This window comes from Miniopterus schreibersii (assembly GCF_964146895.1).
Source record: "Miniopterus schreibersii genome assembly, chromosome: 16".
Lineage (NCBI taxonomy): Eukaryota > Metazoa > Chordata > Mammalia > Chiroptera > Miniopteridae > Miniopterus > Miniopterus schreibersii.
Window position 1 is genome coordinate 1,367,335 of NC_138116.1, and position 24,422 is coordinate 1,391,756.

Here is a 24,422-nt window from a genome sequence, read left to right on the forward strand (position 1 = left end):
GGGGGCTGGGGGCAGGGGCCCGGAGTGCTCACCCACATGAACCAGGGGGTGGTTTCCTGCAGTTTTTACAATAAGCATTTATGATTTTTACAAAAACACCAAAGCTATTACTTTTTTTTTAATTTAAAAAACACAAAATTATCTTTAGCAGACACGAGGTTGTTCAGTACAACATGTTCCTCCCAGGACAGCACAGACACCGTCTTCGAGACCAGCACCCGCCGGGAGATGCGGCCCCACCCTTCCCCACCATCCCCGACGGTGCAGGGCTGCGAGGACTCCGCCTGAAGCAGGCCGACACCCCCACCCCTCCCTGTCACCCAGGGCCTTTCTAACCAGCTCTCTCCAAACCACTCTCCCCTAGATGGTGGGGAGGCAATGCTTCCATCACCCCAAAGGAAGCCGGGGAGGCCCACCTGCGAGTCTCTAGGCCCATGTGCTCCTTCCTCCCGGGTCACGGGCTCCGGCTCCCCGAGACCCTCCTGCCAGTGCAGCATCCTGCCTCACAGCGACAGGAACCTTCTGCCACTCTCTCCAAATGTCGGCCGCCCCCGGTGGCCCGTTAGGCCTGTAACAGGGCGACCTTGAGCTCTGGGACAGAGTCGTCGCTGAAGTGGTAGGGCTGGGTCCCCGGTTCCTGACTCAGGTATCTCTCTGTAGGAAACACAACATTTTTAAGCGCTAAGCAAGTGAAGTGAGGCTGGGTCAGCGCAGAGTGGGGCTAAAGGCTGCATTTCAGGGTCCCCAGGTGGCACCCATGCCCATCATCCCTGCATCCCTTCCTGTACCACAGTGACCCTTTCTGACTGGTGGCTGCGCCCGTCTGTCACCCACCCCCGTGGAGGGGCGTCCGGGCTGCTCCTTCCAGCAACAACACGGGCGAATCTCAGGCGCCACATTGAGCTGAAGGAGCCGGACCCAGAGAAAGCCCTACACCCCCGTTTCCATGACGCTCTAGCAGAGGCAGGGCCGACTGTGGTGAAGAAGCAGGGCAGTGGCTCCCCCGCGGGGGCCACAGGAGAGGGACGGGGGCCGTTCTGGATGGATGGAATTGCCTACATCCTGCTTGGTGGACGCCCTGCGGGATCCCAAACTCACGTTTAAGATCTGTGCATCTCACCAAACGCAAACTGGGCCTCAATATAAGACATACACCCCGAAAAATAAAACCCCGGCGCCAGAGGGCCTGGCCCCACAATCAGACTCCAGCGTCCAACCCTCCTGTCTCCCGGAGCTGTCCGCCATCCCGACCCCCCAGTGTGGGCGCGCAGGCTGTCCCGGCTCTTTCCAGCCACCGGCCTGCACCCACCTGCCTCCTCCAGGGTGGGGAAGTGCTGGAGGCCCTTCAGGTCAGCGGACACCAGGATGCGGAGAACAGGCCCCTGTGGGCAGACAAAGGGAAGGGTAGATGCCAGCGCCAGGCAGGGACGCCTCTGCTGTGGCCCATGTGGCAGGCACCCCCGGCTCCCCACAGGCCGAGCTATGGTCTCTAACACAGTCCCTGGGTAGACACCACTTTCCCCCAATCAGGGACATGGAGAGAAGACTGTGCCCCGGGGGAATGGTGTTACGAGAAATGTTCTTAAATAAGTTTCGCTCCAAAGGACACAGAGACAAGTGCCCTGCAAACAGGACACAGAGGAATGTAACTGTCACGAGAAAGCTCTACAGCCAGCCGCCGAGAGTTCGACACGGGGCCTGCATCCTTGCTGTGTAACCTCAGGCAGGTTACTCGGCTTCTCTCGGCCTCAGCACCCTCCTCTCAACACAGGGATGGTGACAGGACTGGCCTCACGGGCTGGTTTGAGAGACAGGTGCCGGCTGTTTGGGGACGCCCACCTGCAGGCCGGCGAAGACGAGGGTGACGCCCTGCCGGCGGAAGTCGTCCAGGAGCTCCCTGAGCCCCAGCACCACGGTGTAGTCCACGCTGCAGACGCGGCTGCACTCCAGGATCGCACAGCACGGCGGGGACGCTGCGGGGACAGGCCCGTGCCGCTCAGCGAGGCCACAGGGCTCCGTCCCCAGCGGGAGGGCCAGGGGACCCGCTACGACAGCCGCAGCTTCCCTCAGAGGGAGAACCAGCCCCTCTTCCCCCAAAACACCGACTCTCAGGAGAAGCAGGTCCCCAGGTGCAGGTGCTGGGGAGACGCCACGCTGCTGGGGGCCGGGAATGCGAGGGGCAGGCCTGGCCAGGGACGCCGCTGAGACACCCCAGGCTCCTGCGCTCTAGTGGGCGAGCTCCTCCCCGACAGCCGAGGGCAGGGCCTCGGGGTCCTGGGAGCAGGCTGGGTACAGACGGGACAGGGGGGCACTCGGGGGTGACTGCAGCCCACCCCGTCCTGGCCCACATACCTTCCAGGGCCCAGCTCACCAGCACCTCCCGGAGGGCCTCGGTGGCGGGAAAGTGCAGGCCGCTGACCGGCTGCACCACCAGCACCGGCTGCTCTGACACCTGGAGACAGGCGGGGGAGCCCGTGAGGCCTGGGGGCACGTCGGACGGGGCAGCTGTGCCAGGCTGGGGAATTGGGCTGCAGAGCCAGCAGGAGCCGTTTCCCACCCCCCGCCCCCCATGCAGGGGACAGCTCGGCAGGTGAGCCCAGCCCACTAGCTGACAGGTCACCTGGCAGCACCTCGGGCCACAACCACACCTAGACCCTGAAACGCAGAGCCAAGGGGTCCTGCCCAGGGCTGGCTTCCCCCTCGGCCCGAGGCAGCAGGTCCCCCGCGGGGAGGCCAGGGAGCCGGTACCTGGATCTCGGGTCTGGCCACGGAGTACAGGAGGATCAGCAGGGACACCAGGGTCCCAGCCAAGATGCCGTACTGCACCTCCCAGAAGCAGAACAGGAAGGTCACGCTCAGAGGCAGCAGGTCCAGCCCTGGGGAGAGGGGCGGCTGAGGGGGGCAGCACCCTGAGAGGTGGGGCGCGGCTGAGGGGCAGCTGAGACCTGCCTGCGGGGCCCAAGGCCCTGCTCTTTGGGAGGCGGAGGAAGGGACCTGGAGACAGGGACAGGCCTGGGGAGGGGCCAGGAGACCACATGACCCCCCCCAGACCACATGGGACGCCTCAGCCAAGGCTCGTGACTTCTTGGAGCTGCAGGTGGCCTGGGGCACAGCGGGCAGGGTGGGGGTCAGTCCCAGACTCAACCCCACACAGGCCCCCACCCTGCCTGGGCCTCAGGGCTGCTCAGAGAAGGGACACGGGACACACGAGGGGTCCTGGGACACCACAGGCACACAGTCTGGTCAGGTTCCTCACGCGGTAACTCCGGGGGCGGGGTACCGACCAGAAACCACATGAGCTGCACAAACCCCTTAACTGCCCGGAGCAACGAACACTCGGTACATTAAAGGAACCGCTGGTTCGGCTGCTCCTCGGGATCCCGCTGCTCGTCCCTGATGACCATCCTCCCCCAGCAGGTGCCGGTGCAGGTGCAGAGGGGAGCGGCGAGAGGACAGGCGGGGGGCACCCAGCCTGTCCCCCACAGAGCTGGTTTAAGACGCTCCCGGAGGCCCGAGGACCTGGAGGAGGAGCCTGGCCCTCGGCCCCTTGTGACCCTCCCAGAACTACAGGAACCTCCAGCTACCACCAGCCACTGTGGTGCTGAGCAGGTGCTGGGGGACCGTCGGGGCCTCGCGTGGACAGACGGGGAACCACATACTCTTCACGCGCCAGAGCGTGCGCACGATCTGGGCGTCGAACAGCGGGGCCACGGCCATGATGATGACAGCCGCCAGCGCGGCCTTGGGGATGTAGTAGAAGGGAGCCGTCAGGTAGTCCAGCGACAGCAACACCAGGACTCCTGCGGGGCGGGGACACCGCTGACCGGGGCCCTGCCACCCGACGCCCACCGGCGAGCACGGAGCCGACTGCACCGCGATCTCCCCCCTCTCCCGCGTCACTGCCCCGGGCATCCGGGGCGCCTTGTGGGGGTGCTCACCTGTCAGCAGGCCCCCTGCTGGGGTACATGCCCCCGACTGGGCGTTCACGGCCGTCCTGGAAGGCAACACAGACCTGTGAGTGGCCGTCAGAGCAGGGAGGTGTCGGTCAAAGAGGCAGCTGGTCTCCGGGGACAGGGGGACCAGAGCGGGACCACTGGGCATCCCCAAGGCTCAGGAGGACAACGGCGCTTCGGGTGTGGCTGTGCCCTCAGAGGGCCTGTGGGGGCAGTGAGCACGTAAGAGAGGCCCTCGTCCACTCTGACGGCCCTTCTAAGGAGAGGAAACCAGGACACAGACACACCAGGATGGACACAGAGGGGCGACCACGTGGGGGACACAGCAAGAAGGCTCCGCCGAAGCTGCCCTGCTCCCAGCTCCCGGCCCCCGGCCCCCAGTGAGGAAATGAGCGTCCGTGGTTGAAGCTGCCGATGGTGGCCCTTTGTTACGGCGGATCCGGCAAGTAACACCCCCGACGAGGGGTCCCGGGGCCCTTGGGAAGGATGCTGGGTGCTTGCCTTTACGGAAAGATGCTGATGGGGCTGTCACCTGAGGGGATCCCACTTAACCCACACATTCGTCACGTACGCGGACATACACACGCGTGTGTACATCTGTGTGAGCAGAACCGTCAGAGAGGACACCAAACCCCAGGGGGGCTCCTCCGGGGAGAGGCCTGGACGGGAATTCTGCCTCCTTCCCAACCTGGCCGTGGCCTATTTGGAGAGCCGCACTCACCCGAATGCCAGGAGCTCTCTGCCGAGCCGGCCCTCGGCCACGAGGACCACGAGGGAACCGTGACGTGACCCCAACAACCCTACAGGCCCGCCTCGTACACGCCTCAACTACCCAACCCCGACCTCGTGCCAACTGTCCTTCCTCGAGGTAAAGCCCGTCTGCGCGTGTCCGTGGGAAGCCTTGTCACCGTTCGCACAGCCGGGGAAGCTGATCTGGGAGCCGGACAGGGCCCTCTGGCCAGGGCCAGGACCCCCCCCCCCAGAGTAACAGAGAACAGAAGGCCGGGACTCACCGTCCAAAGCTGCCAGTGACCGGGAAGGAAGAAAAGAGGGAGCCCAGGACGTTGGTGAGGCCTGGAAACAGAATGGGGCCGAGGTTTATCTGGGAGGGAAGGGGCACGAAACGGGGGAAAGCCAGATGGGAGGTGGCGGGGGGCAGGTAAACCAGAAGGAAACAGGAAGATAAGAGGCCCGAGGAACCCCAGGGGGACGTCCCATTCCTAGCGCTCGCTGGGAAAGACGAAGACACCAAGCTCCCCGAGGTGGGCGCTTGCCTTCCAGCCTGCGGGAGTTAAACACGCCTTCTTCCCGCTGGAGAGCGAGAGAGGGAGACGGGGAGAGGGCCCCACCTCCCAGGGGGGAGGCGGGGAGCAAGGCGAGTGCTCACAGACGGGGCCCCAGTGGCTGCCGTCCGCCCGACTCCACGTGGAGGGGCTGGTCACGGCTGGTCACTGCTGGTCACGGCTGGCGGCGCCGACTAACCCACGCTGGACAGACCCCACGCCTGGGCCTGGCGGGGACCTAAGACCCAAGCTCGCTGGCCCACATCTGGACCAGGGCTCCTTGTGCCCTGACACACGGTATCCTCAGGAGAGGATCTGGTGTCGTTCGTAGAAACGCGAGGGAGATGCTCTGGAGCTTTTCCTGGCAGGCGCATGGGGAAGTCGCAGGCTTTCTGTCTGGGGTGAGCGACTCCCGGGCCACCCCGATTCCACCGACCAACTAGGCAAAACCCTGTTCACCATGAGCTCAGAGAGCAGCACTGGCTCCACGCCCTTTGCTGGGGTCCCAACCGCTGCCACGAAGGTGTCCCGTGGAAGTGCCTGGTGGGCCCCCTTTGGGAGGAACCCAGCCGTGCCCCCCTTGTGAGGGGTAGGAAGGAAAGGCAGGAAGGCCTGGCACCCAAGAAATTAAAAGCAGTTGTGGTGACCGAATTTAAAATTCATGCCACGGTCTCAAAATGAACCACCACGGAGGCCAGAGGCATGAAAACAAAAGAAAACACAGTGTGACGCCTGGCACAGGCCCCCCACAGCCAGGCAGCCCAGGGCCGCCGGAGGCTCCCCCTTCCACATGCCCAGCCTGGAGGTGGGATGCCCTCCAATCAAGCTCACGAGTGTCTGCCCGGCCACATTCTCCAGCAGCCTGAGCCCGAGGAGCACCGCCCTAGGCACTCCCTGGCATAAAACAGGCCGCCGGCCTCAGGGCCTGGGCTCAGCAGGCGCGCAGGGAGTTTCCATGACACGGGCACCAGATGCCGGCTCCCTACTTGGAACAGATACACCGAGCCTCGCGGAGGCCTGGGGACGGATCGATGCTAAACTGCCACAGGGGCCCCCGGGCCACCTCTGCTCCCTGCTCCTCAGGGGGACCATCCCTACCATCGGCCCCGCCCAGACCGCTGAGAGCGAAACGGGGTCTCACCGATGGACAGCAGCTCCTGGTTGGCGTCGATGCGGTAATTATTCTGAGACGCTAAAGAGAAGGGGCGATAAAGACGCAGCCGCTGGATAAATGACCTCACTAGGAAAACGCCCATGAAATGAAAAAACAAGCTACACGTTCCCCCCCGCGTGACTCAGTTTTGTGAACAAACATGAAAACGCACGTAAGACCCACACATACACGCAGGTGTACGCGGGTTTGTCTGCGAGCATCAGGAGGCAAAAGCAGGCATCTTACCAAAGGACTTGGCCACGGCGATGCTCTCCAGGAGGCCCATGAGGGGCACCACGGCCAGCCCGGCCCCCATGTCCTGAGAGGGGAGAGCGGGGCAGTGGGTGACCCTTGGGGGAGGGAAGGACTCCTCGCGAACGTCCGTTCTGAAGGCTTCCCCTTCCCACGCCCAGAGTCGCACCAAGTGACAGTTTGTAACGTGTCTGGCTCCCATCTTTCCTTTTTCCGGTTACCTTTTTTGGGGGGGGGGATTTGGGGGGAACTTGGAATCTACGTCTTATACTTTCACTCATCTTGTTCACTACTTAGGAAACTTCCCGTGTTGCTTTGAAGCCGGCTGCCCTCCCTCAGGTCCTAAAAGCCAAGGCAGACGCCGGCCCCCCCGCACCCGGTGGACCAGGCGCCCGTGGCCCGTCTGCGGGCTGGGAGCTCCCACACTCGAGGCGGCCTCTCCCGCTCGTACGAGGGGACACACAAAACTCCAGCTTTGCCAGGGTGCATGGTGGCAGGAAGACCCTTGGGCTCAAGGTGGAAAAATAAACCTGGGGTCCCCTGAGGCTGGACCCAAGTTGGAATTCTTTCCTGCCAGTTCCTGCGCCCAGAGACACCCCTCCCCGAGGACTCAGCAGTCCCAGCTGAGGTCGGAGCTCCCCGCCACCAAGCGGACGCATCAGGGAGACAGGCCCAGGCCGAGAGGACACCGCAGCTCAGGCCTGGCTCCGTCCATGGCCACCCACCTGGACCATCTCAGTGAAGGAGACTGTCCCGTTGGCAGTGGTCAGTGAGAAGGGCGGGGTCTGCACTGGAGGGAGGCCCCTGACTATCTTCCCAGTTAGAAGGAAAGGCTGGTACCCAGTCAGTTCGAAGGAGTACGCCATCACGGCGGCAAAGAAGACCACCAGGGCGTTGCGAGCTGGGACAGATGGAGAGACCTGGGGTGACACCTGGCTCCTCCCGGTAAGGAGCAGAGGACCCCGCCCCATCCACGGCCCCTTACCCTCCACCCTGGGAAATGGTGCGGATTCAAGCCTCCCCACGGTACCACGAACCCAGACACGTGGAAGATGCAAAGCAGGGAGCAGAGGGGGGGAAGCCCACAGGCCCACCCAGGGCCAGTGCCCATGTCCTCTACGGGTCACCACTGACCGCCCAGCCCACAGCACAGCTGAGACCTGCTCTGAGACCACGTGTCCCAGGACAGTTCTGTGCAGGAGCAGAGCAGAAGTAGGTTCCAAGTCAGGGCCTGAGAATCTGCATTTCCCACAAGTTCCCGGGGCACCCCCAGGAGCTTGTCCAGGTCGCGCAGCACAGCGGTGGGAGCGGGGCCTCAGGCAGAAGGCCCTCACCTGTGGTGGCCGTCCACACCAGCCCGTGGCTGAGTCGTGCACTGAGGGGCATCTCGGGGTGGATGGGGGGCATGTGGTGACGCAGCAGCTTCAGCAACAGCAGCAGCAGCAAGGAGATGAGCCCCATCGCGAGGTCGCCCAACCTGCGGACAGACGCCGGTCACCGTCACCGCCTAGCCTGGCCAGTGGCATACGCCCTCTGGCCTACAGGCGACGCTTCTGTGGGAAAGCTTTCTCTCACTCGCTCTTTTGGCTTTTTCTTAAGAAATCTGCACCCCTGTTCTATTTCAATTTTTTTTCCCCAAAACTCAGTAAGTACACAGGTCCGACCACCACGGCAGCGGGGCCCCACGCTCACGTTCCCAGTCGTGTGGTTCTCTGGGCTCCACAGGCCTGTCGTAGAAGGTTCCCTTCCGACAGCCTGTGTTGCTCCCCCTCCGGTCAGGCTCCATTTCTTTCTCTTTTTAAAATATGTATGTGCGGTTTTTTGTATTGATTTCAAAGAGGAAGGGAAACAGAAACATCAATGATGACATAAAGTCACTGATCGGCTGCCTCCTGCACGCCCTTTGCTGAGGATCGAGCCCCCAACCCGGGCATGTGTCCTGACTGGGAATCGAACCGTGACCTCCTGGTTGATGCCCAACCGCTGAGCCACGCCGGCCGGGCAGGTCAGTTTCCATTTCCGACTCCCACCAGCTGCACGTCCCGGGTCACAGTGCGGCCAGCCCCCGGGAGCCTCAGCAGATCCGAAAGGGAGGAGATGGTCACAGGTCCCCGCTGCCTCCGGGCCTCAGCACTGCTCTCCCTGCCCCGTCCCTCCAGCACCGGCACCTGTGGGCATCTGTCTGCCTCGTGCCCTGTTCTCTCCCGCACTGAACTGTGAACCTTCTGAGAGGCTGCCTTGTTCTCCCCTATGACGCGGTCTCTTCCCACGGCTACCACCCGAGACAGCTCTGCACAGGGTCATGCCAACCGGCCCTCAGGCTGCCCAGAGCAGACCCCTGACCCCTCACCCCTCCGGGAGCTCCTGACTGAGTCAGCATGCCTGGGCCCACCGACTCAGGGGTGACGCTGACAGTGCTGCCCTGGGGACCCGTTTGAGCAAGTCCCCAGAGGGTGGAATAAGCCCGGCCTGGGAGTGGAAGGGGTGGGCCAGGAGCAGGGTCTGGAAGAGCTTCCCTGTGGGAGGCAGGGGACAGCCCACAGGATACCTGGTCTCTCCGAGGCTGCGGAAGATGTGGTCCACCTGCAGGACAAACTGTCTGGGGATGTGCTGTAGTCCCAGCAGGTTCTGTCCGGACACAGGGGCTCTGATTAGACGGCCTTCCCCAAACACAGGGGCCCTTCCCGGGGACCACCTGCCCATTCCCTAAGTCCCCCAAGATGGGTCAAAGTCATCCTCAGGGGAAAGGACATTTCACAACATTTGGGGGTCAATGACACACCTTTGGAACTTATTTTCATTTCCGAGGAAAATCAATCTGGACAATCTCAAAGCAAGTCACCCGGTGCCCTAGTCAGGGGTCGGGCCCAGCTCGGCCTCGCAGGCCCTGCCGTAACTGGTTCATACCCACGTCCATCACTGAGCACCCTGCCCCCCAACAGGCAGACCCCACCACCACTGGCCAGAGGCTGCGTCCGCCACTCGGAGGCTCACCTTGATCTGCCCGAAGCCAATGGTGACGGCAGCAGCCGAGGTGAACCCTTTGATGACGGGGCAGGAAATGAAGTCCAGCAGGAACCCTGGTGGGCGGGCCAAGGGGGACACTGTGCTGGTCCCGGAGGACACGGGTGGACGTGGGCTGGGAGAGGGGCTGTAGGTGGGACTGGGGCTGAGTCTGGTTTGGAGGGCAGGGAGGGGAGGCTAGGGTCTGAGGTGCTGGGCCCTGCTCCAAGGGTCCTGGCTCCTAAGCAGAACAGGATGGCGCTGGGGGCTGAGGGCACCCCCACCCCGCCCTCACAGGGACAGCCCTTGAAATGCAAAGAGAACGTTGAGGGCAGGACATCTCCAGGAGGCAGGTGCCTGGCTCCCCGGGAAGAGCAGAACTGCAGGCCCACCCCCCCCCCCGCCCCCCCACGGAAGGAAGGCCCAGAGCCTTACCCAGGCCCAGGAACCTCATGGCTAACTGAATGCAGCCCGACAGGAAGGCCAGCAGGACGGCGTAGGCAGGCTCGTGGAAGGTGTAGGTGGAGACCAGGAGGGACATGATGGCCGTGGGACCCAGAGTCACATCCCGGGAGGTGCCCAGGAATAAATACACGAAGCACCCCATGAACGCAGAGTAGAGGCCGTACTGTTGGGGAGACAGAGCAGTGAGCACCCAGGAGGCACGCTCGCGGGGTCCCTGGTGTCGCCGTCTGAGCACAGGGACCTGTGGACTCAGGGCACACAGGCAGGGACACCACTCACCCTCAACCCTCACCCAAGGGTGTTCTTCCCACTGCTTTTCACAGAGAGTAGAGAGAAAGAAACATCATTGATTGGCTGCCTCCTGCACGTGCCCCAGCCAGGCCGGGGATCGAGCCAGCAACCGAGGTACATGCCCCTGGCTGGAACTGAACCCAGGACCCTTCAGTCCGAGGGCTGACGCTCTAACCACTGAGCCAAACTGGCCAGGGCTGCTCACCCTCTCTGACCCATGGGTCCGACCTGCAATGATTAGGGACCTCGATCCACCTGCCTTCGATGCCACAAAAGCCTGTGTTGACGTCTGGGTCTGAGGAACCGCCCTCCCGCGAGCGCCTCGGGACCCCAGCCACCCCAGCACCAGCTCGGGGCCTGGGGGCAGCGGGACGGCACCAGTCCCGGGGCCCATCTGCCCAAAGGCAGCCCCGGGCTCTGGATGTAAACCAGGGCCTCTCGGCCCGTGGGGCAGAGCCCGGGGTGTCCCCCTCGCCCGGAGGTGATACTATGCACGTCTACTGGGCTTCCGGGCAGGCCGCGGTGTGGAGGGGTGCGGGGGGTGCGGGGGGCAGCGGGGAGAGGCCTCACCTGGGGAGGGAGTCCAGCCACCTCGGCATAGGCCAGCGCCTGAGGGATGACCGTGAGCGCCACCGAGAGCCCAGCCATGAAGTCCATCTTCAGCCAGTGCACGGAGTAGTGGGGCAGCCAGGCCAGGATGGGCAGCCACTTGCGCAGGGCGGCCCGGGAGCAGCAGGCCATGGGCGCCAGGCCTGGGGGCCAGGGCGAGAGGTGCCCCATCGCCCTCACAGAGGAGGCCATGCCTGCGGGGCTGGGGGCGCAGACCAGCCGTCAGGGCGCGGGTTTTGGAGAACCCGCAACAGCGCAGGGTCTCGGGAGCGTCAGGAGACAGGGCGCGCGTCCCCCGCCCCCGGGGGTGTTAGCGGGCGGGTTCCATCCGACCACCTGGCTGGTCTCAGAGGAAGCCCTGCAAAGGGCGCCTCCCCCTATGGGGGCCCCCCTGGGGTCCCATCCTCCCCTCCCTGCTCACCGCCCCCCGCCCGCCCCCGCAGGTGCCCCCTCTAAGCCCAGGACAGCGGCTCCTAAACGCTGATGAATTACACCCCAGGGCCCTGCTCCGGGAGAATGTTTCCCGTTTTCACTCCTCCCCAGGGGCTCCACCTGGGAGCGGTGCGCCGAGGGCGGGGTGCCCCGGGCACCCTCTCCTGGCTGGCGGGGTGCGGTGGGGCGCTGGAGGCCCCGCGGCCCCGGGTTTTCCTAGTGCGCACCTCGGGGGCTCCACCCACCAGACAGACTGCGGCGCGGGTGGGGGGGGTCGCCCTTCCGAGGCTGCGCGCGGCCCGACCCCCACCTGTGGCATTGGCCCCGACCCCCACCTGTGGCATTCGCACCCCCAGAGGGGCCCCAGGGCTCCGGTTGGTTCTGGAGAAGCGCCAGCGGCCCCTCCGCTAATTCCAAGTGCGCAGCGCCCTGCGGGGCCGCCCCGCTCCCCGGCCCGCGGGGCTGCTCTGGGCAGGACCCGCCCCCCCGACCCCTGCACCCCCCCAAACCCCGACCCTGACGTCTACCGACGGGGACCCCACACCGGCGGGCGGTCCCCAGGAGGACCGAAGGCTGCAGGGCCCCGGGAAGGGACGCCGTGGGCGGGGAGCTGGGGGTCCCCGCGCCAGGCGCCCGCACCCTCGGGCCCCGCGCCGCCCGCCGCGCCGGCTGCGCCCCGCGACCCCGGCCCGCCCCCGGCCCCCTCGCGCACCCCGCCCGCCGGGGCCTCACCGGGGCCGCAGCTCCCGGTCTCCCCGCGTCGCCGCAGCGGGTCCGCAGAACCGCGCGGGGAGCGGGCGCGGGGAGCGGGCGTCCTGGGCGGGGCCGCGCGCCCCGTGACCGGGGGGGCGGGGCCTGGCGTCACGTGCCCGCGGGCGGGCGGGGCCCGAGGGTGCCGGCCGGCGGGAGTGGCCGCCATGCGCGCCCCGGGGCCGGTGTGCTGGGCGCTGCTGCTCGCCCTGGGGCTGTGCCGCGCGCGCCCCGGGCGCCCCCGCCACGTGCTGCTGATCCTCGGTGAGTGGCCCCCGCCCCGCCGGGTCGCCCCAGCGGCGCGCGCTCGCCCCCCGGCGGCCAGTGTTGGCCCGGCCGCCCGACGCCCTCCGCTGCCCGCACCCCTCGCGGTCGGCGCCTGGAGAGGGAGGCGGGCGCCCCGCGCGCTGCGGGCCTGCGGGGACGCCCCGCGCCCAGCACCCCACCGCTGCCGCCGGCCCTGACCCTGCACCCCGCCCGGCCCGGAGCCCTGACCTCGGGGTCCGCGGGTCCCCTAGGAGGGGCCGGTGCCCGAGTGCCCAGAGGCGGGCGGGCGTGTCCTGGGCTCTCGTCTCCTGCCCAGCGGCGTTTCAGGCCCCAGAGCTCCGAGGGTCATCCCTGCTCCCCACCCCTCCCCGGCCGCGGAAACTCGGGTCCCCCAGCGCCCTGCTGCTCCGAGACTTCCCCTGTCACGAGGCAACCCCGTCCTTTCCCTCTTGAGGTCTGGCGCTCTGCCCGGGTCACTCTGATTAACCCTGTGGTCTGTGGCCGCGCCCTTCAGCTACTTGCCCCATGACCGGCTCTCCGCTGAGGGGCTCCCGTCAGCTCCCCAGCCCTCCCGGGGACACCGCTGGAGAACCTGCCGGCCCCACGCAGCCCCTTCGGGCCTGCCTGCGAACGAGCCCACCTGGGTGCACGCCCACCTAGTGCCCTGCCTGCTGACGTGCCCACCCGCTTTCCACACAGGCCTGGTAGGGGGCCTGGTAGCGTTGCCCCTCCAGGCCCCAGGCCTGCTGCCCCCCCACTCCTGGCCCCTGCTTTACCCTGCCCCCCCCCGTGTCCTCTGTGTCTCCCACGGTCCTCAGCGGATGACGGGGGCTTTGAGAGTGGCGCCTACAACAACAGCGCCATCGCCACCCCCCACCTGGACGCCCTGGCCCGTCGCAGCCTGGTCTTCCGCAAGGCCTTCACCTCGGTCAGCAGCTGCTCTCCCAGCCGCGCCAGCCTCCTCACTGGCCTGCCCCAGGTGAGGGTCCCCGACCTGGTGGAGGGGAGCCCGCCCCTGGTCGTGTGCGCCCCCGCTACCCCCGGCCTCACCGAGATGTGCTCACCCCCCATCCCCACGGCCCCCATGGCGTCAGCGTGTGGTGAGCAGGTGTGCCCTGTGCGACCCCCGAGAGGCTGAGCCTGCGAGTAGGAGCCTCCGTAGGTTGGGGGCCTGTGGCCGGAGTACAGACCCCTCCGGAAAGGTTCCCAGGCAGCTGTGGGCCCGGCAGCGGTGAGGAGGGAGCTGGTCCCTATCAGCGGACGTCTTTCTGGTTAGAGGTTTTATCACGTTCCGTGACCTCTGCTACGTTATTAAACAGCCGGTTACTAGAAAGAGCTCTGCAGCCGTCTGGCGTCCCTCCACGTGCGCTCGTGAGAGAAGAGTTGCAAAGTAGAGGAGCAAAGAGGAGATAGTGAAAGCCACCCCAGTTTTGGGGGTGCCTCCTCCCGCCTCCTATTTCCTGCTGCAGCCCCAGGGAGGCACCTGTCGTGGGGGGAGGCGTGAGAGGCTGCTGGCCACCTGAAGGCGAAGCCGGCCGTGGGGGCGGGGTGGTGAGACTGGGGAGAGCAGGGGCAGGCCCCCCGAGTGAGTGGCTGGGGCCCGCCCTGGCTCACGCGTCCCTGCCCGCAGCATCAGAACGGGATGTACGGCCTGCACCAGGGCGTCCACCACTTCAACTCCTTTGACGGGGTGCGGAGCCTGCCGCTGCTGCTACGCGGAGCCGCCGTCCGCACAGGTGAGGGGCTTCCCGCCGCAGGCCCCGGAGGGGTGGGCCTTGTCTGAGCCCCCTCAGCCCTGGGTCGCCCACTCTGAGCACCGGTCCCCAGGCATCTGGGCCTCCTGGCTGGGTCTGTGAGAATAAGGGTCTGGGCTGCCTCCGTGGAGGCCATGGCAGGGTGCAGGGTGCAGAGCTGGGGGCAGGGGAGGGAGCAAGGGGTGTAGGAGACCTTGGAAGGGGCTCGGGACAGGCCTCTCTGGTCTCCAGGCATCATCGGGAAGAAACACGTGGGGCCGGAGACCGTGTTCCCCTTCGACTTCGCGCACACGGAGGAGAACGACTCCGTTCTCCAGGTGGGGCGGAACATCACCAGAATTAAGCTGCTGGTCCGGAAGTTCCTGCAGACAGGGGACAGCAGGTGCGGGGAGGGTCCCTGGGAGGGTCCCTGCCCCCTTACCCTCCCTCCGGTGGCCAGTTAACACAGGACGCACACCCCAGAATCTTTGAGATTCCCCGGACAGTGGCGTGGGGGTCAGGGAGAAGGTTCCAGACACTCAGGTTAATCGGGTCAGAGGAAGAGGGGACATGGGGAAACTGAGGCAGTGAGGAGTCCAGGAGACTTTCAGTCAGGGAGAGTAGGCAAAGCCGAGGGGGGTGTTCCTTCCTGAAGGATGGGCCCCCCCAGCACTCGCGCCCCTCCCTGTGCAGGCCTTTCTTCCTGTACGTGGCCTTCCACGACCCTCACCGCTGCGGCCACTCCCAGCCCCAGTACGGGACCTTCTGTGAGAAGTTCGGCAATGGGGAAAGCGGCATGGGGCGGATCCCTGACTGGACCCCACAGATCTACGCCCCACAGGATGTACAGGTGGGAGAGCGCCTCCCGTGAGCTCCCAGCCCCGGCCCCAAGTGTGTGACTTAGCAGAAGTGACCCTTGGACTCACTGGGTCCAGGTCCCCATCTGTGGGGCCTGCAGAGAGACGCGTAAGGACGTCTCCAGAATGGTGGATTTGGGGGCTAATCCAGTCACAGGAGGGGGAGGGATTTCAGGCCCTGGGCGGACACCAGCACGTCCACTTTCTGCCCTAATTCGAGGGCTGGATACCCGTCCCTCCAGCCTCTAACTTTGACTCTCCGCCCGCCTGCCCTCAGGTGCCTTACTTCGTCCCCGACACCCCGGCAGCCCGGGCTGACCTGGCCGCTCAGTACACCACCATCGGCCGGATGGACCAAGGTGGGTCCGGGGCCCTGGCGGCGGGTGTGCCACGGCTTGGCCAGGAGTCTGAAGTCACGGGGTCGGCAGGGCCCTGCTCCCTCCAGGGAGATTCCTTTCTCGCCTCTTCCCGCTTCTGGGGGCCCAGGGTTCCTGGGCTCGTGGCTGCATCGCTCGGGCTCTGCCACTATGGCCACGTGGCCCCCTCTGTGTCTCCTCTGTGTCTCCCCTCTTATCACTTGTCATGGGATTCAGGGCCCAGCTGGGTACTTCTGGATGATCTCATCTTAACATTGATGACAATTACATCACTCAAAACCCTCTTTCCAAATAAGATCACATCCACAGGTTCCGGGTAGACGTACATTTGGGGGGACCACCTTCACCCACTGCAGGAGGTTGGTACCTTCATCACCTCCCTGCCGGGGCCCTTAGTTCACAGTGACCTGGGAGGGGGTGTAGAGGAACACTTGTCTCCGGCCCCTGCCCAGGACTGTCCCCACCAGTCTCACAGGGAAGACATGAGGTTCCAGAAGACAGAGAAGCCAGCATATGGCAGCCAGCAGCTGTGCGGGGTGACATGGACGTGCTGGGGGACGGCCGGCGTCCCCGGAGGGGAGGGGAGGGCTCGGGTGGAGGCCCTGCAAGGACAGGGCGCTGGGCGCAGTGTTGGGCTAGAGGCCCAGGCTGGTGGGAAGGACAGTGCGTGTCCAGCGGCCGGATGAAGGAGCGCGTGAGAGCACGTGTTCGGCCTATTCCGGCATCTCCCGTCTGCCTGCGGCTGAGCTGTGCCCCCTCCCCGCCCTGCAGGGATAGGGCTGGTGCTCCAGGAGCTGCGGGCAGCCGGTGTCCTGAACGACACCCTGGTGATCTTCACCTCCGACAACGGGATCCCCTTCCCCAATGGCAGGACCAACCTGTACTGGCCGGGCACTGCGGAGCCCTTGCTGGTGTCGTCCCCAGAGCACCCACAACGCTGGGGCCAGGTCAGCGAGGCCTACGTGAGCCTCCTAGGTATGGCTCTGCATCTCACGGGGAAGGGGGGCAGCTGATGCAAAAAGTTAGTGGCACCACCACGTCCAGACTGCTCTGCACCCGCTACCTTATGTGGTTCCCACACTACCTGGGTGAGGAAAGGACCCCCGTTCTACAGTGAGGCTCACCCAGAGTGCCTGACCCAGTAGATCGGAGGTGGGGCCTGGGGATTTGCATCTCTGACACGGCCCCGGAGATCCTGATGCCGCGGCCCCAGGGACCTCGCTTTGAGGTCAGGGCAGCAGCACACTTGAGCCCTGCAGCTTGGGGCTCACACACGTCTCCCTTTGGTCCCAAAGTACAGGTGGGGAACACTGTGGCCACGGCCCAGAGCAGTTGAGCCCAGTAGGGGCTTCCTCACTGGTCCGAAGGGTTTTAGAAGGACCCCGAGTGTCATCATTAGAGGCGTGCCCAGGGAGCAGGCAGCAGGGACAGGTGTCGGGCCGCAGGATCCCCTCCCTGTTGGTTACGTCACGTGTGAGGTGGCTGCCAGCTCTCCGGAGTGGCTTGGACTCAGGCTTTGGGGGGAGGGGACCTGGCACCTCGCATGGCCGGGTGCTGACCCTGCCTCCTTTGCAGATCTGACGCCCACGGTCCTGGACTGGTTCTCCATCCCCTACCCCCGCTACGCCATCTTCGGCTCGAAGACTGTGCAGCTCACTGGCCGGTCTCTCCTGCCAGCGCTGGAGGCGGAGCCCCTGTGGACCACCGTCTTCGGCAGCCAGAGCCTGCACGAGGCCACCATGTTCTACCCCATGCGCTCCGTGCAGCGGGGGGCCCTCCGCCTCGTGCACAACCTGCACTTCAGGATGCCCTTCCCAGTGGACCAGGACCTCTACGTCTCGCCCACCTTCCAGGACCTCCTGAACCGCACCACCGCCGGCCAGCCCACGGGCTGGTACAAGGACCTGCACCAGTTCTACTACCGGGAGCGCTGGGAGCTCTACGACCTCAGCCAGGACCCCCACGAGACCCAGAACCTGGCCGGTGACCCGCGCTATGCCCAGGTGCTGGACCTGCTCCGGACCCAGCTGGCCAAGTGGCAGTGGGAGACCCACGACCCCTGGGTGTGCGCACCCGACGCAGTCCTGGAGGAGAGGCTCTCACCCCAGTGCCGGCCTCTCCACAACGAGCTGTGAGCGCCCCGGGCACAACCAGTTTTGGGCAGTGACCACAGCCCTCCGTGTCCATCCAGGGAGGGCTCTCTCACATGCTGACCTCATTCGCGCCTCTGCTGGGAGAGGAGTAGAGGGAGTGTGCCCAGCCCCCCAACTCGTGGCACAGGACATCACTGTCCCTGTGTCTGTGTCCCAGCACAGGAATCCCAAGGGGGACCTAGGACAGGGTGGGATTGCAGCCCGTGCCAGGTGAGGGTGGTCTGGACCAGGGGTCTTGTTTTCTGGGTTGGTATCCTGGGCTCGACCCTTCTCCTCCTCTAGGAACCACAGGTGTCCCTGTGCCCTTCTCGCGGGAGGAGACCAGGCCTCGTGTGCCACGTGGGTGGTGGGTGGGCCCAGATCCCACTCGGGACACAGTATTGACTTGATAACTCTGGCTCTGAGGAAACCTTGGAAAGAGCCACGGTCAAGTTCCCGGCCCAGGCTGGGTTTCCACTGGGCCACCAGTTCCCAGCAGGCCCAAATGATGGGTTTGATCCTGTGGTCATCCACCTTTTCATGTCCAGGGTTGAGGTCCCCACCCTCAGGCTGGTTTCCTGTGTGGAGGACACGTAGGTCTGCTGTGGACGCTGCTCCTGGAATGTCCCAGAACCGCCTGCCCCGCCCACCCTAGGAGCAGAGGCTGCACCTGGGAAAACGCTGGAAGGGGGCTTTCACCCTCGATGGGGGTCCTTCGCCCCTCCCTCCCCATCAGCTCCATCCTGGAGGCATAGAGAGCCAGGGGCCAGAACACTGTAAAAGCTTATTTTAATAAAACGCACCAAAGCCCTCTTCTGAACTAGTTCATGGCAATGCCCACCTGAGTTCCAGAGCAGCTTCCTGGGCACTCAGATTTGGGGCCGCTGCTGTCCAATGACATTCAGTCTGGGGGGGTCCTGGGGACCCTGCCTGAGCCCTGGAGCTGGAGTCAAGGTGGCTTGAGATGGGCCTGGGTGGGACTCCGGGCAGAGGGTCAGTTCCCGGTCCTGGGAGGAGCCCAGCCGGCACCCTGTGGAGAAGACTGTGAGGTCCCTGGGCCAGGACACTGTTTCCATCACTTGGAGACGATATTCAGGGGTAAATAGTCTCTGTAAACAGGAGTGACTGAGGCATCTCAATAGTCAGAAGCAGAGAACAGCCAGGGCTACATGAATCCCAAACCCACTGAGGTGGCGGCTGGCAGCCCTGGTGGCCCCCAAGGTCATGCCCCTGCCCAGAGCAGAGGTACAAGCTCACCTAGAGCCCTCTGACGCACTGAAATACAAAAGGAAGTGCAGTGGTCAGTCCGACGGGCAGTTGTCTGAAGACATCCAGACTCAGCTCTGGAGAGAATGCCAAAGAAACCCCATGTGGGAACGTTCTCAGGGTGTCCAGTTCAGACCATGCCCAGGCCTGGTGAGGTGAGGGGAGGTCGTTTTAACAGAAGTGAGAAGACAGTTTGCCCATTTGTGACCTGCACGTGGTGAGGTTCATGGTCAGACTCCAGTGAGAGGGGAGCCAATGGGAGCTTGTACGGCGAGCACCCCAAAGCTGTGCCTGCGAGGCCCATGCTCAAAGGTCCACGCATCCTGGGAGAGGACGTGGGCATCAGCGGGGGCTCGGCTCGGTCCACACGACCTTCTTCTGTTCATCTGAGATGGCAAAGCGGACGCTGCCGAGCAGGCTGTCCAGGTCGCTCCAGCCATCGGGGGCCAGGCTGCAGTAGGGACAGGGCATTCTGTCCAGCTCACCCTCCTCCTGCCTGCTGGCCTCCAGGAGCTGCTCCTCTGAGGTGCCCAGCCGCTGCAGGGCCTTCCTGCAGGGCCAGAGACGGTGGGGCGGGCTCAGGGAGAGTAGGGCCCACTGCCCAGGGCAGGCCCCAGGGAGCTGGCCCTGGCTCAGGATTCTAGGGGACCTAATGCCCCTGGATGCAGGTGGCCAGTTTCAAGGGGTCCACGAAGAGGCACAACCCCAGGTGACATGGCTGGGTGGAGCCAGGTGTCTAGTTTACAACCTCATTTGTCACATTATAAAGGGCCACAGGACCTCTGGGTTTGTCCCCAGCCATAAACCAAGTCATGGTCTTAGCATGGTCCTCAGCCACCGTGGACACTGCTCCATGTGCTCCAGTAAACGGTGGCCTTGCTGAGTGGAAGCAGTGGAAACAGTCTGGAAACAGTGGAAGAAGTCTGGGCTGCTTCCCAGGGTGGGGGGCAGGAGGACCTTTGTCCCAGGGTTGTGGGGGATCTGCCCTGGGACACTTCCAGGAGGCTCCATCATGTGCTCCCCAGGCACAAGGACCTCCCAGGGCGCTCCCACCAGGCGCGAGCCCTCCACCAGCCCTCGGGAGCACCAACCTGAGTTTCCTCGCCGCCTTCTCATTGATGGCAACGTGGAGGACGATGGGGAAGATCTCCATCCTGTGCAGGGCACGCACGCTGTCCAGGCCCACATCCAGGAGGGCGTGGGTGTTCTGGGGGGGGAGGAGGGGGAAGCAAGCCTTTGGTCTCGGAGGAAGTGGGGGGAGCCCTTGACCGGAGTAAGGTGGAGGTGACCGGGTAGGGCTGCATTTGCACAGGAGAGAGGGAGAGAATTCACTAATGCCCGTGTGTTCAAGGTGTTTGCTACACCGTTAAGCACTGCCATCCACTTCCGAGGTATTAAGCGAAGAAAATAAGTGAGATGGGAAAGGGTAAAAACCATGGTTTCCCGCGTGTGTGGAACGCAAAACAAAAAATGAACAAATAAAACAAAAACCAAAACTCAGATACAGAGAACAGATTGCTGGTTAAGGGGGGACGCAGACAGGGGTGAGGGGTCAAGCGTTGGGCGGTGATGGGTGGAAACCAGGCTGGGTGGCATGCATGCCAGTGATCTTGGACACAGATGTCAAATTACAACATTGCACACCTGTCGTTACCCAATGCTACCTCAACTTATGAAGCAGTGATCCTAGTAATAAAAGAATTTAAATTTGTTTGATGTTTCAACTGGGAAGCCTAGAAACTGCAAGTCGAGACTGAGGGGGCCTTCGTATGGGCTCAGTCCTGGGGGGGGGGGCCTCCTCGACCTCCGTGGGGATGGGGGTGCGGAGAACGGGTTCTCGCCTCTGGCAGTCAGCTGTCCTGGCCGCTTTGTACCCATATATAGTCCACTGCAGCTTCTTTTCATACATCTGTTTGAGCCTCAACACACGAGTGTTATTTCCACTTTGTTTATTCATTTAACAAAAGCTATTAAACACCTCCCACGATGGGGAAACAGGCTCCAGGAAGTTGAGAGACTCGCCCAAGGTCACAGGGACCCTAAGTGGCAAAGACAGGGCTTGGTCTTCCTGCCCCACTGCAGCTAGACACCGAGCCAGAGCAAGCTGAGCACCAACCTGGGGGTCCGGGGCCTGCAGGCCGGCGACCAGCAACCCTCATGTCACAGCCAGTGCTTCTGGCCTGCTCACCCCACACCCTTGGAGACGGAGTCCCCATGCCCCAGAGCAGCCCTGCCCTGCCCTACCTTCTCCATGAGGGATTCCACAGCTGGGCGGGTCACCCGGTGGTGGCCGCTGGATGTCTCCCTTTCCTGGACGATGTCCCCTCTCTGGCTGGAGGCCTCATACTCCTCCTGGCTCAAATACTCTGAAGATGCCAGTAGATGGGAATGTCACACACCCAACCACGTGGGGCCCTAGGGGAGCCCATGCTGTACACCCCTGCCCAGGACCCTGCCAGCTTGGGGAATCTCTGGGCCTAACTCCCAGACGTGAGGGTAACCTTGGGTGTTTTGCGCCCTGGTGTTTGGTGACCTGTCACAGCAGCCCCAGGACCTACACGGGCAACTCCACGCTGCTCTCCAAAAGCCCACAGAGGGTTCTGCCAAGGCCCTGCCCCCTGGCAGATAGGTGAGAACGAACCTGCTGGACATTTCTTAAACCCTTGAAGAAGGCAGAGCTTCTCACTCAGGATCTTCCCGACCAGCCTGGGCACGAAGAGCACGGGCCGGGGCCGGCTGGGCCTGTGGGGGCGCACCAGTGTGTAGGGCACCAGGGTGACGCAGCTCTCCGCCCAGAAGCACCCGGTGGAGGCGTCTACAGAGGAGAAGAGCCCTGAGTGGCCCCCAGCCTCCAGCTGTGGTTCATCCATCTGCCTTGTCTGGCTGCAGGCGGGATGGAGAAGACCTCTTCCTTCCTCCCAAGGACCTCTCCTCCCCCTCAGTGCCCGCCTGGACACACATCCTGTGCTTCCCTCCTCCAAGTCCCACCTCTCTCCCAGTCATTCAAGTGTCAGTCCATTTTCTACAACCCCCTTATATTATGCACCCAAAAACTTTTCCAGAAGAAAATAAGCTCAGACTGTTTTAGCTTCTCTAAGTTCACTCCCGACCATTGTCACAGCTCGGTTTTACCTGCTAGGCAGGTGCTGTGCTGACAACACGCCCCTATCACACACCAGGGAGTGACCTGAGGGGGCCCCAGTTTGTGTAACGTTTGGATGGTGTCTCGTAGTTACTAGTCTATCTAAAGGGACTGCTGTCTGTAGAAATGACCCTCATGGGACAGATTATAGGAGGAAGTACGTTAAAGATGGGAGCTCACCTGCTCTCCAGAAAGGCACACAGACACCAATTATGATTTTTACAGCACTGATCCTGCCCAGCTGAGTGACGGTGCCCTGACCAAGCTGACCAGCCTGCAGCCCCTCCCAACACCCTCACCTCCTGATGCGAGCAGCCTTTCCCACCCCCACCCCCACCTTACCTCCCAGCCCGCTGGGGTCTGACTGGGCCCCATCAAAGGATGAACACAGGGGGCTGGCCTTGGTCCTGTCCACAGTAACAATGCGGACCAACTTCTGGGGTCCTCCAGAAGATGGCTAGAAGGAAAAGAGACCAGTTGTCGTCCCCGCCATCCACACAAAGCTGAGGGCCTGGCACCTGCCCCACCAGGACATCCAGGGTGGTCCCTGGATCTTCAGGCTATGCTCACTGAACAGCCTGTGCCCCATGCTGGGGGAGATGAGGGAGGCAGGGGGGAGGTCCTCAGGCAGGGGTCTCCCCACAGGGCATGTGTACTGAGGGACTCACAGGGAGACCCCCTCAGATCAGTAGCCTACATCCTCCAAACGGGACCCCTAGCCAGCCCACCCCAGGTGGGAAGACAGGTGGGTTGGACCCCTCCTGCAGGTGATGTGAGCTGGGGGAGGAGGGCATCTCAGGAGAGAAGCAGGGCCCATCCTAGCAGGACCTTGTCCAGGACCTGGGCCAGTGGGCAGGACCTCACCTTACGGGTGGTGGTGCTCTGCTGAGCCACGTCCTGCAGGAGGGCGATGAGCAGTTGCTGAGCCCTGCGAGAGGGAAGACCCACCCACTGCAAGGAGGGCTCCCAACACCCCACTGCCCCAGACGGCAGCCTCTGAAAAACCCACAAAGCCCGAGCCCACCCTGGAGATGCCGAATGAATATCCTGGGTGTGAGCCTGGGTGGAGACGCAGCTCCTGACCCTCACTACTGGTGTGGCCTGAGGACTCGGGCCTTGTCCCCTGGGGAGTGTGGGGGGCAGTCTTAGGCCTCCCTGGACCTGCTGAGCTGAGCCACGAGGCTTGAGGCTTCAGAGGTGCCACACCTGACACCATGCTCCGCTCTGAGGCATGGTTCTCAGCAGGTGCGATGCTGCTCCCAGGGAGGGTGGCCACTGCCCCAGCAGTCCCAGGACTGAGGATTCCCCAGGATGTGGGACTTTCTGTGCTAAACCAAGATAGTCCTGGACACACCAGCATGATTGGTCACCCTGCCTCCTGGGGACAGTGGCAATGTCTGGAGACATTTTTGGTTTTTCACAAGTAGGGGGCATGAGGGAGACCAGGGATGCTGCTTGGTACCCTGTGGTGCCCAGGACAGCCCCCAACAACAGAGGGAGCCAGCCCCAGATGTCCACAGTGCTGAGAAACTGGCCCCAAATGCTCTAAAATGCTCTAGAATGCTTCAGAACTCAGGTCCATCCTTTCCACAAACAAATCCCATCCAAGCAGTGAACCTGGTGTGTGGCACACTGGGGATTACACTCCCTGGGGTGTCTCATCCCACCCACTCATTCCTGTAAGCCCGGTGGTGTCCCCTCCAGGAAGCGGCACAGTCCACAGCAGCTGCTCACCGTGTGTAGTTGGGAATGGTGCCGTGCTCCGTGTCTCTCGTGCTGTACGGGCTGACACGGTGGGCATGCCAGCAGCTGCGGCCCTGGAACAGGGTGTCAGTGACATGCAGGATGTCACCACAGTGTGCCTGCAGCTCCCCCTCTGCTCGCCCCTCCAAGGCCAGGTTGATCCGGATATAGAAGGAGTCCCCTGATGTGGTCACTTTGGCCTCCAGGTCCTGGACCAGCTTCTTATAACCTGATCAAAGAGGACATGAGGACAGATCAGCCCCGGCAGTGACCCCACATGAGGAAGGTTCTGGAACTTGGAAGAAGAGGCAGAAGGTATGGCCCCAAAGTCTTGGGAACCATCCTGATGCCGAAGTCAGTGGGTGGGAGGTCCCCGGCTGCCTTGGGGGCCTCTGTAGACCTGGGGTGCACCCTGGCTCTGCAGTGGGCCATGGGGCTAGAGTCAGCACAGCCAGGGGCTCACAGAGATGAGACTGGGCAGAGGGGCCAGTCCTGAGAGGTGAGCTCATGGTGAGGGGGAGTGTGTACCTTCCATGTTGACCTTCACAGACAGACAGCAGAAGCCATCCACCCTCTGGAGAAGTCCCACAGCCTGCTCCAGGGTCCTGCCCTCCAGGGCGGCCTTGAAGGAGGGGTCTGTCGCCTCACAATCCACCTGTGGGCAAATCACCAGGTAGGGCGCTACTGACCAGGATTCAGTGGCCAGAGTCTGAG

The 24,422-nt window shown here is 63.7% G+C and overlaps 3 protein-coding genes across 7 annotated transcripts in view; 1 reads left to right on the forward strand and 2 right to left on the reverse strand.

Moving 5' to 3' along the window:
* SLC26A11 (solute carrier family 26 member 11) lies at positions 1-12,916 on the reverse strand. Of its 2 annotated transcripts, none has more exons than XM_081162764.1 (17): positions 12,687-12,916; positions 10,971-11,211; positions 10,080-10,272; positions 9,636-9,721; positions 9,190-9,269; positions 7,976-8,118; positions 7,367-7,542; positions 6,636-6,708; positions 6,378-6,428; positions 4,967-5,027; positions 3,939-3,994; positions 3,660-3,800; positions 2,749-2,876; positions 2,353-2,452; positions 1,840-1,973; positions 1,310-1,382; positions 1-654 (listed from the first exon to the last, which is right to left on the reverse strand). In XM_081162764.1, the coding sequence occupies exons 2-17, from the start codon at positions 11,199-11,201 to the stop codon at positions 563-565; spliced, it is 1,818 nt and encodes a 605-aa protein (XP_081018890.1). In that variant the 5' UTR covers positions 11,202-11,211; positions 12,687-12,916; the 3' UTR covers positions 1-562. The 2 variants fall into 2 exon arrangements, with proteins under 2 accessions (XP_081018890.1, XP_081018891.1); XM_081162765.1 differs by lacking the exon at positions 12,687-12,916 and adding an exon at positions 12,174-12,265.
* SGSH (N-sulfoglucosamine sulfohydrolase) lies at positions 12,329-18,369 on the forward strand. Its single transcript, XM_081162766.1, has 9 exons — positions 12,329-12,455; positions 13,277-13,437; positions 14,089-14,194; positions 14,444-14,594; positions 14,885-15,041; positions 15,326-15,407; positions 16,197-16,400; positions 17,001-17,556; positions 18,106-18,369. The coding sequence occupies exons 1-9, from the start codon at positions 12,359-12,361 to the stop codon at positions 18,152-18,154; spliced, it is 1,563 nt and encodes a 520-aa protein (XP_081018892.1). The 5' UTR covers positions 12,329-12,358; the 3' UTR covers positions 18,155-18,369.
* Positions 18,330-24,422, reverse strand: part of CARD14 (caspase recruitment domain family member 14) — an 18,124-nt gene continuing 12,031 nt past the window's right edge. For 2 of the 4 annotated variants that reach the window (XM_081162761.1, XM_081162762.1), the window contains exons 14-21: positions 24,237-24,363; positions 23,700-23,937; positions 22,830-22,893; positions 22,308-22,422; positions 21,465-21,638; positions 21,068-21,189; positions 19,915-20,030; positions 18,330-19,373 (exon numbers count right to left, since the gene is read on the reverse strand). In XM_081162761.1, coding sequence (XP_081018887.1) covers positions 19,166-19,373; positions 19,915-20,030; positions 21,068-21,189; positions 21,465-21,638; positions 22,308-22,422; positions 22,830-22,893; positions 23,700-23,937; positions 24,237-24,363 — 1,164 coding nt within the window. In that variant the 3' untranslated portion in view covers positions 18,330-19,165. Of the gene's footprint in view, positions 19,374-19,480; positions 20,031-21,067; positions 21,190-21,464; positions 21,639-22,307; positions 22,423-22,829; positions 22,894-23,699; positions 23,938-24,236; positions 24,364-24,422 lie in introns of those variants that run through there. The other 2 variants (XM_081162763.1, XM_081162760.1) reach the window with 1 other exon arrangement.

Excerpts from the sequence above, each read along its gene's own strand:
- SLC26A11 (XM_081162764.1), bottom strand. The coding sequence starts at position 11,201 with ATGGCCTCCTCTGTGAGGGCGATGGGGCACCTCTCGCCCTGGCCCCCA. Across the intron at positions 6,709-7,366 it reads CCTTCACTGAGATGGTCCAG|GACATGGGGGCCGGGCTGGC; the intron begins GTGGGTGGCCAT and ends CTCCCCTCTCAG. Across the intron at positions 2,877-3,659 it reads CACGCTCTGGCGCGTGAAGA|GGCTGGACCTGCTGCCTCTG; the intron begins GTATGTGGTTCC and ends CCCTCTCCCCAG.
- SGSH (XM_081162766.1), top strand. The coding sequence starts at position 12,359 with ATGCGCGCCCCGGGGCCGGTGTGCTGGGCGCTGCTGCTCGCCCTGGGG. Across the intron at positions 14,195-14,443 it reads CGGAGCCGCCGTCCGCACAG|GCATCATCGGGAAGAAACAC; the intron begins GTGAGGGGCTTC and ends TCTGGTCTCCAG. Across the intron at positions 17,557-18,105 it reads CGGCCTCTCCACAACGAGCT|GGTTGAGGTCCCCACCCTCA; the intron begins GTGAGCGCCCCG and ends TTTCATGTCCAG.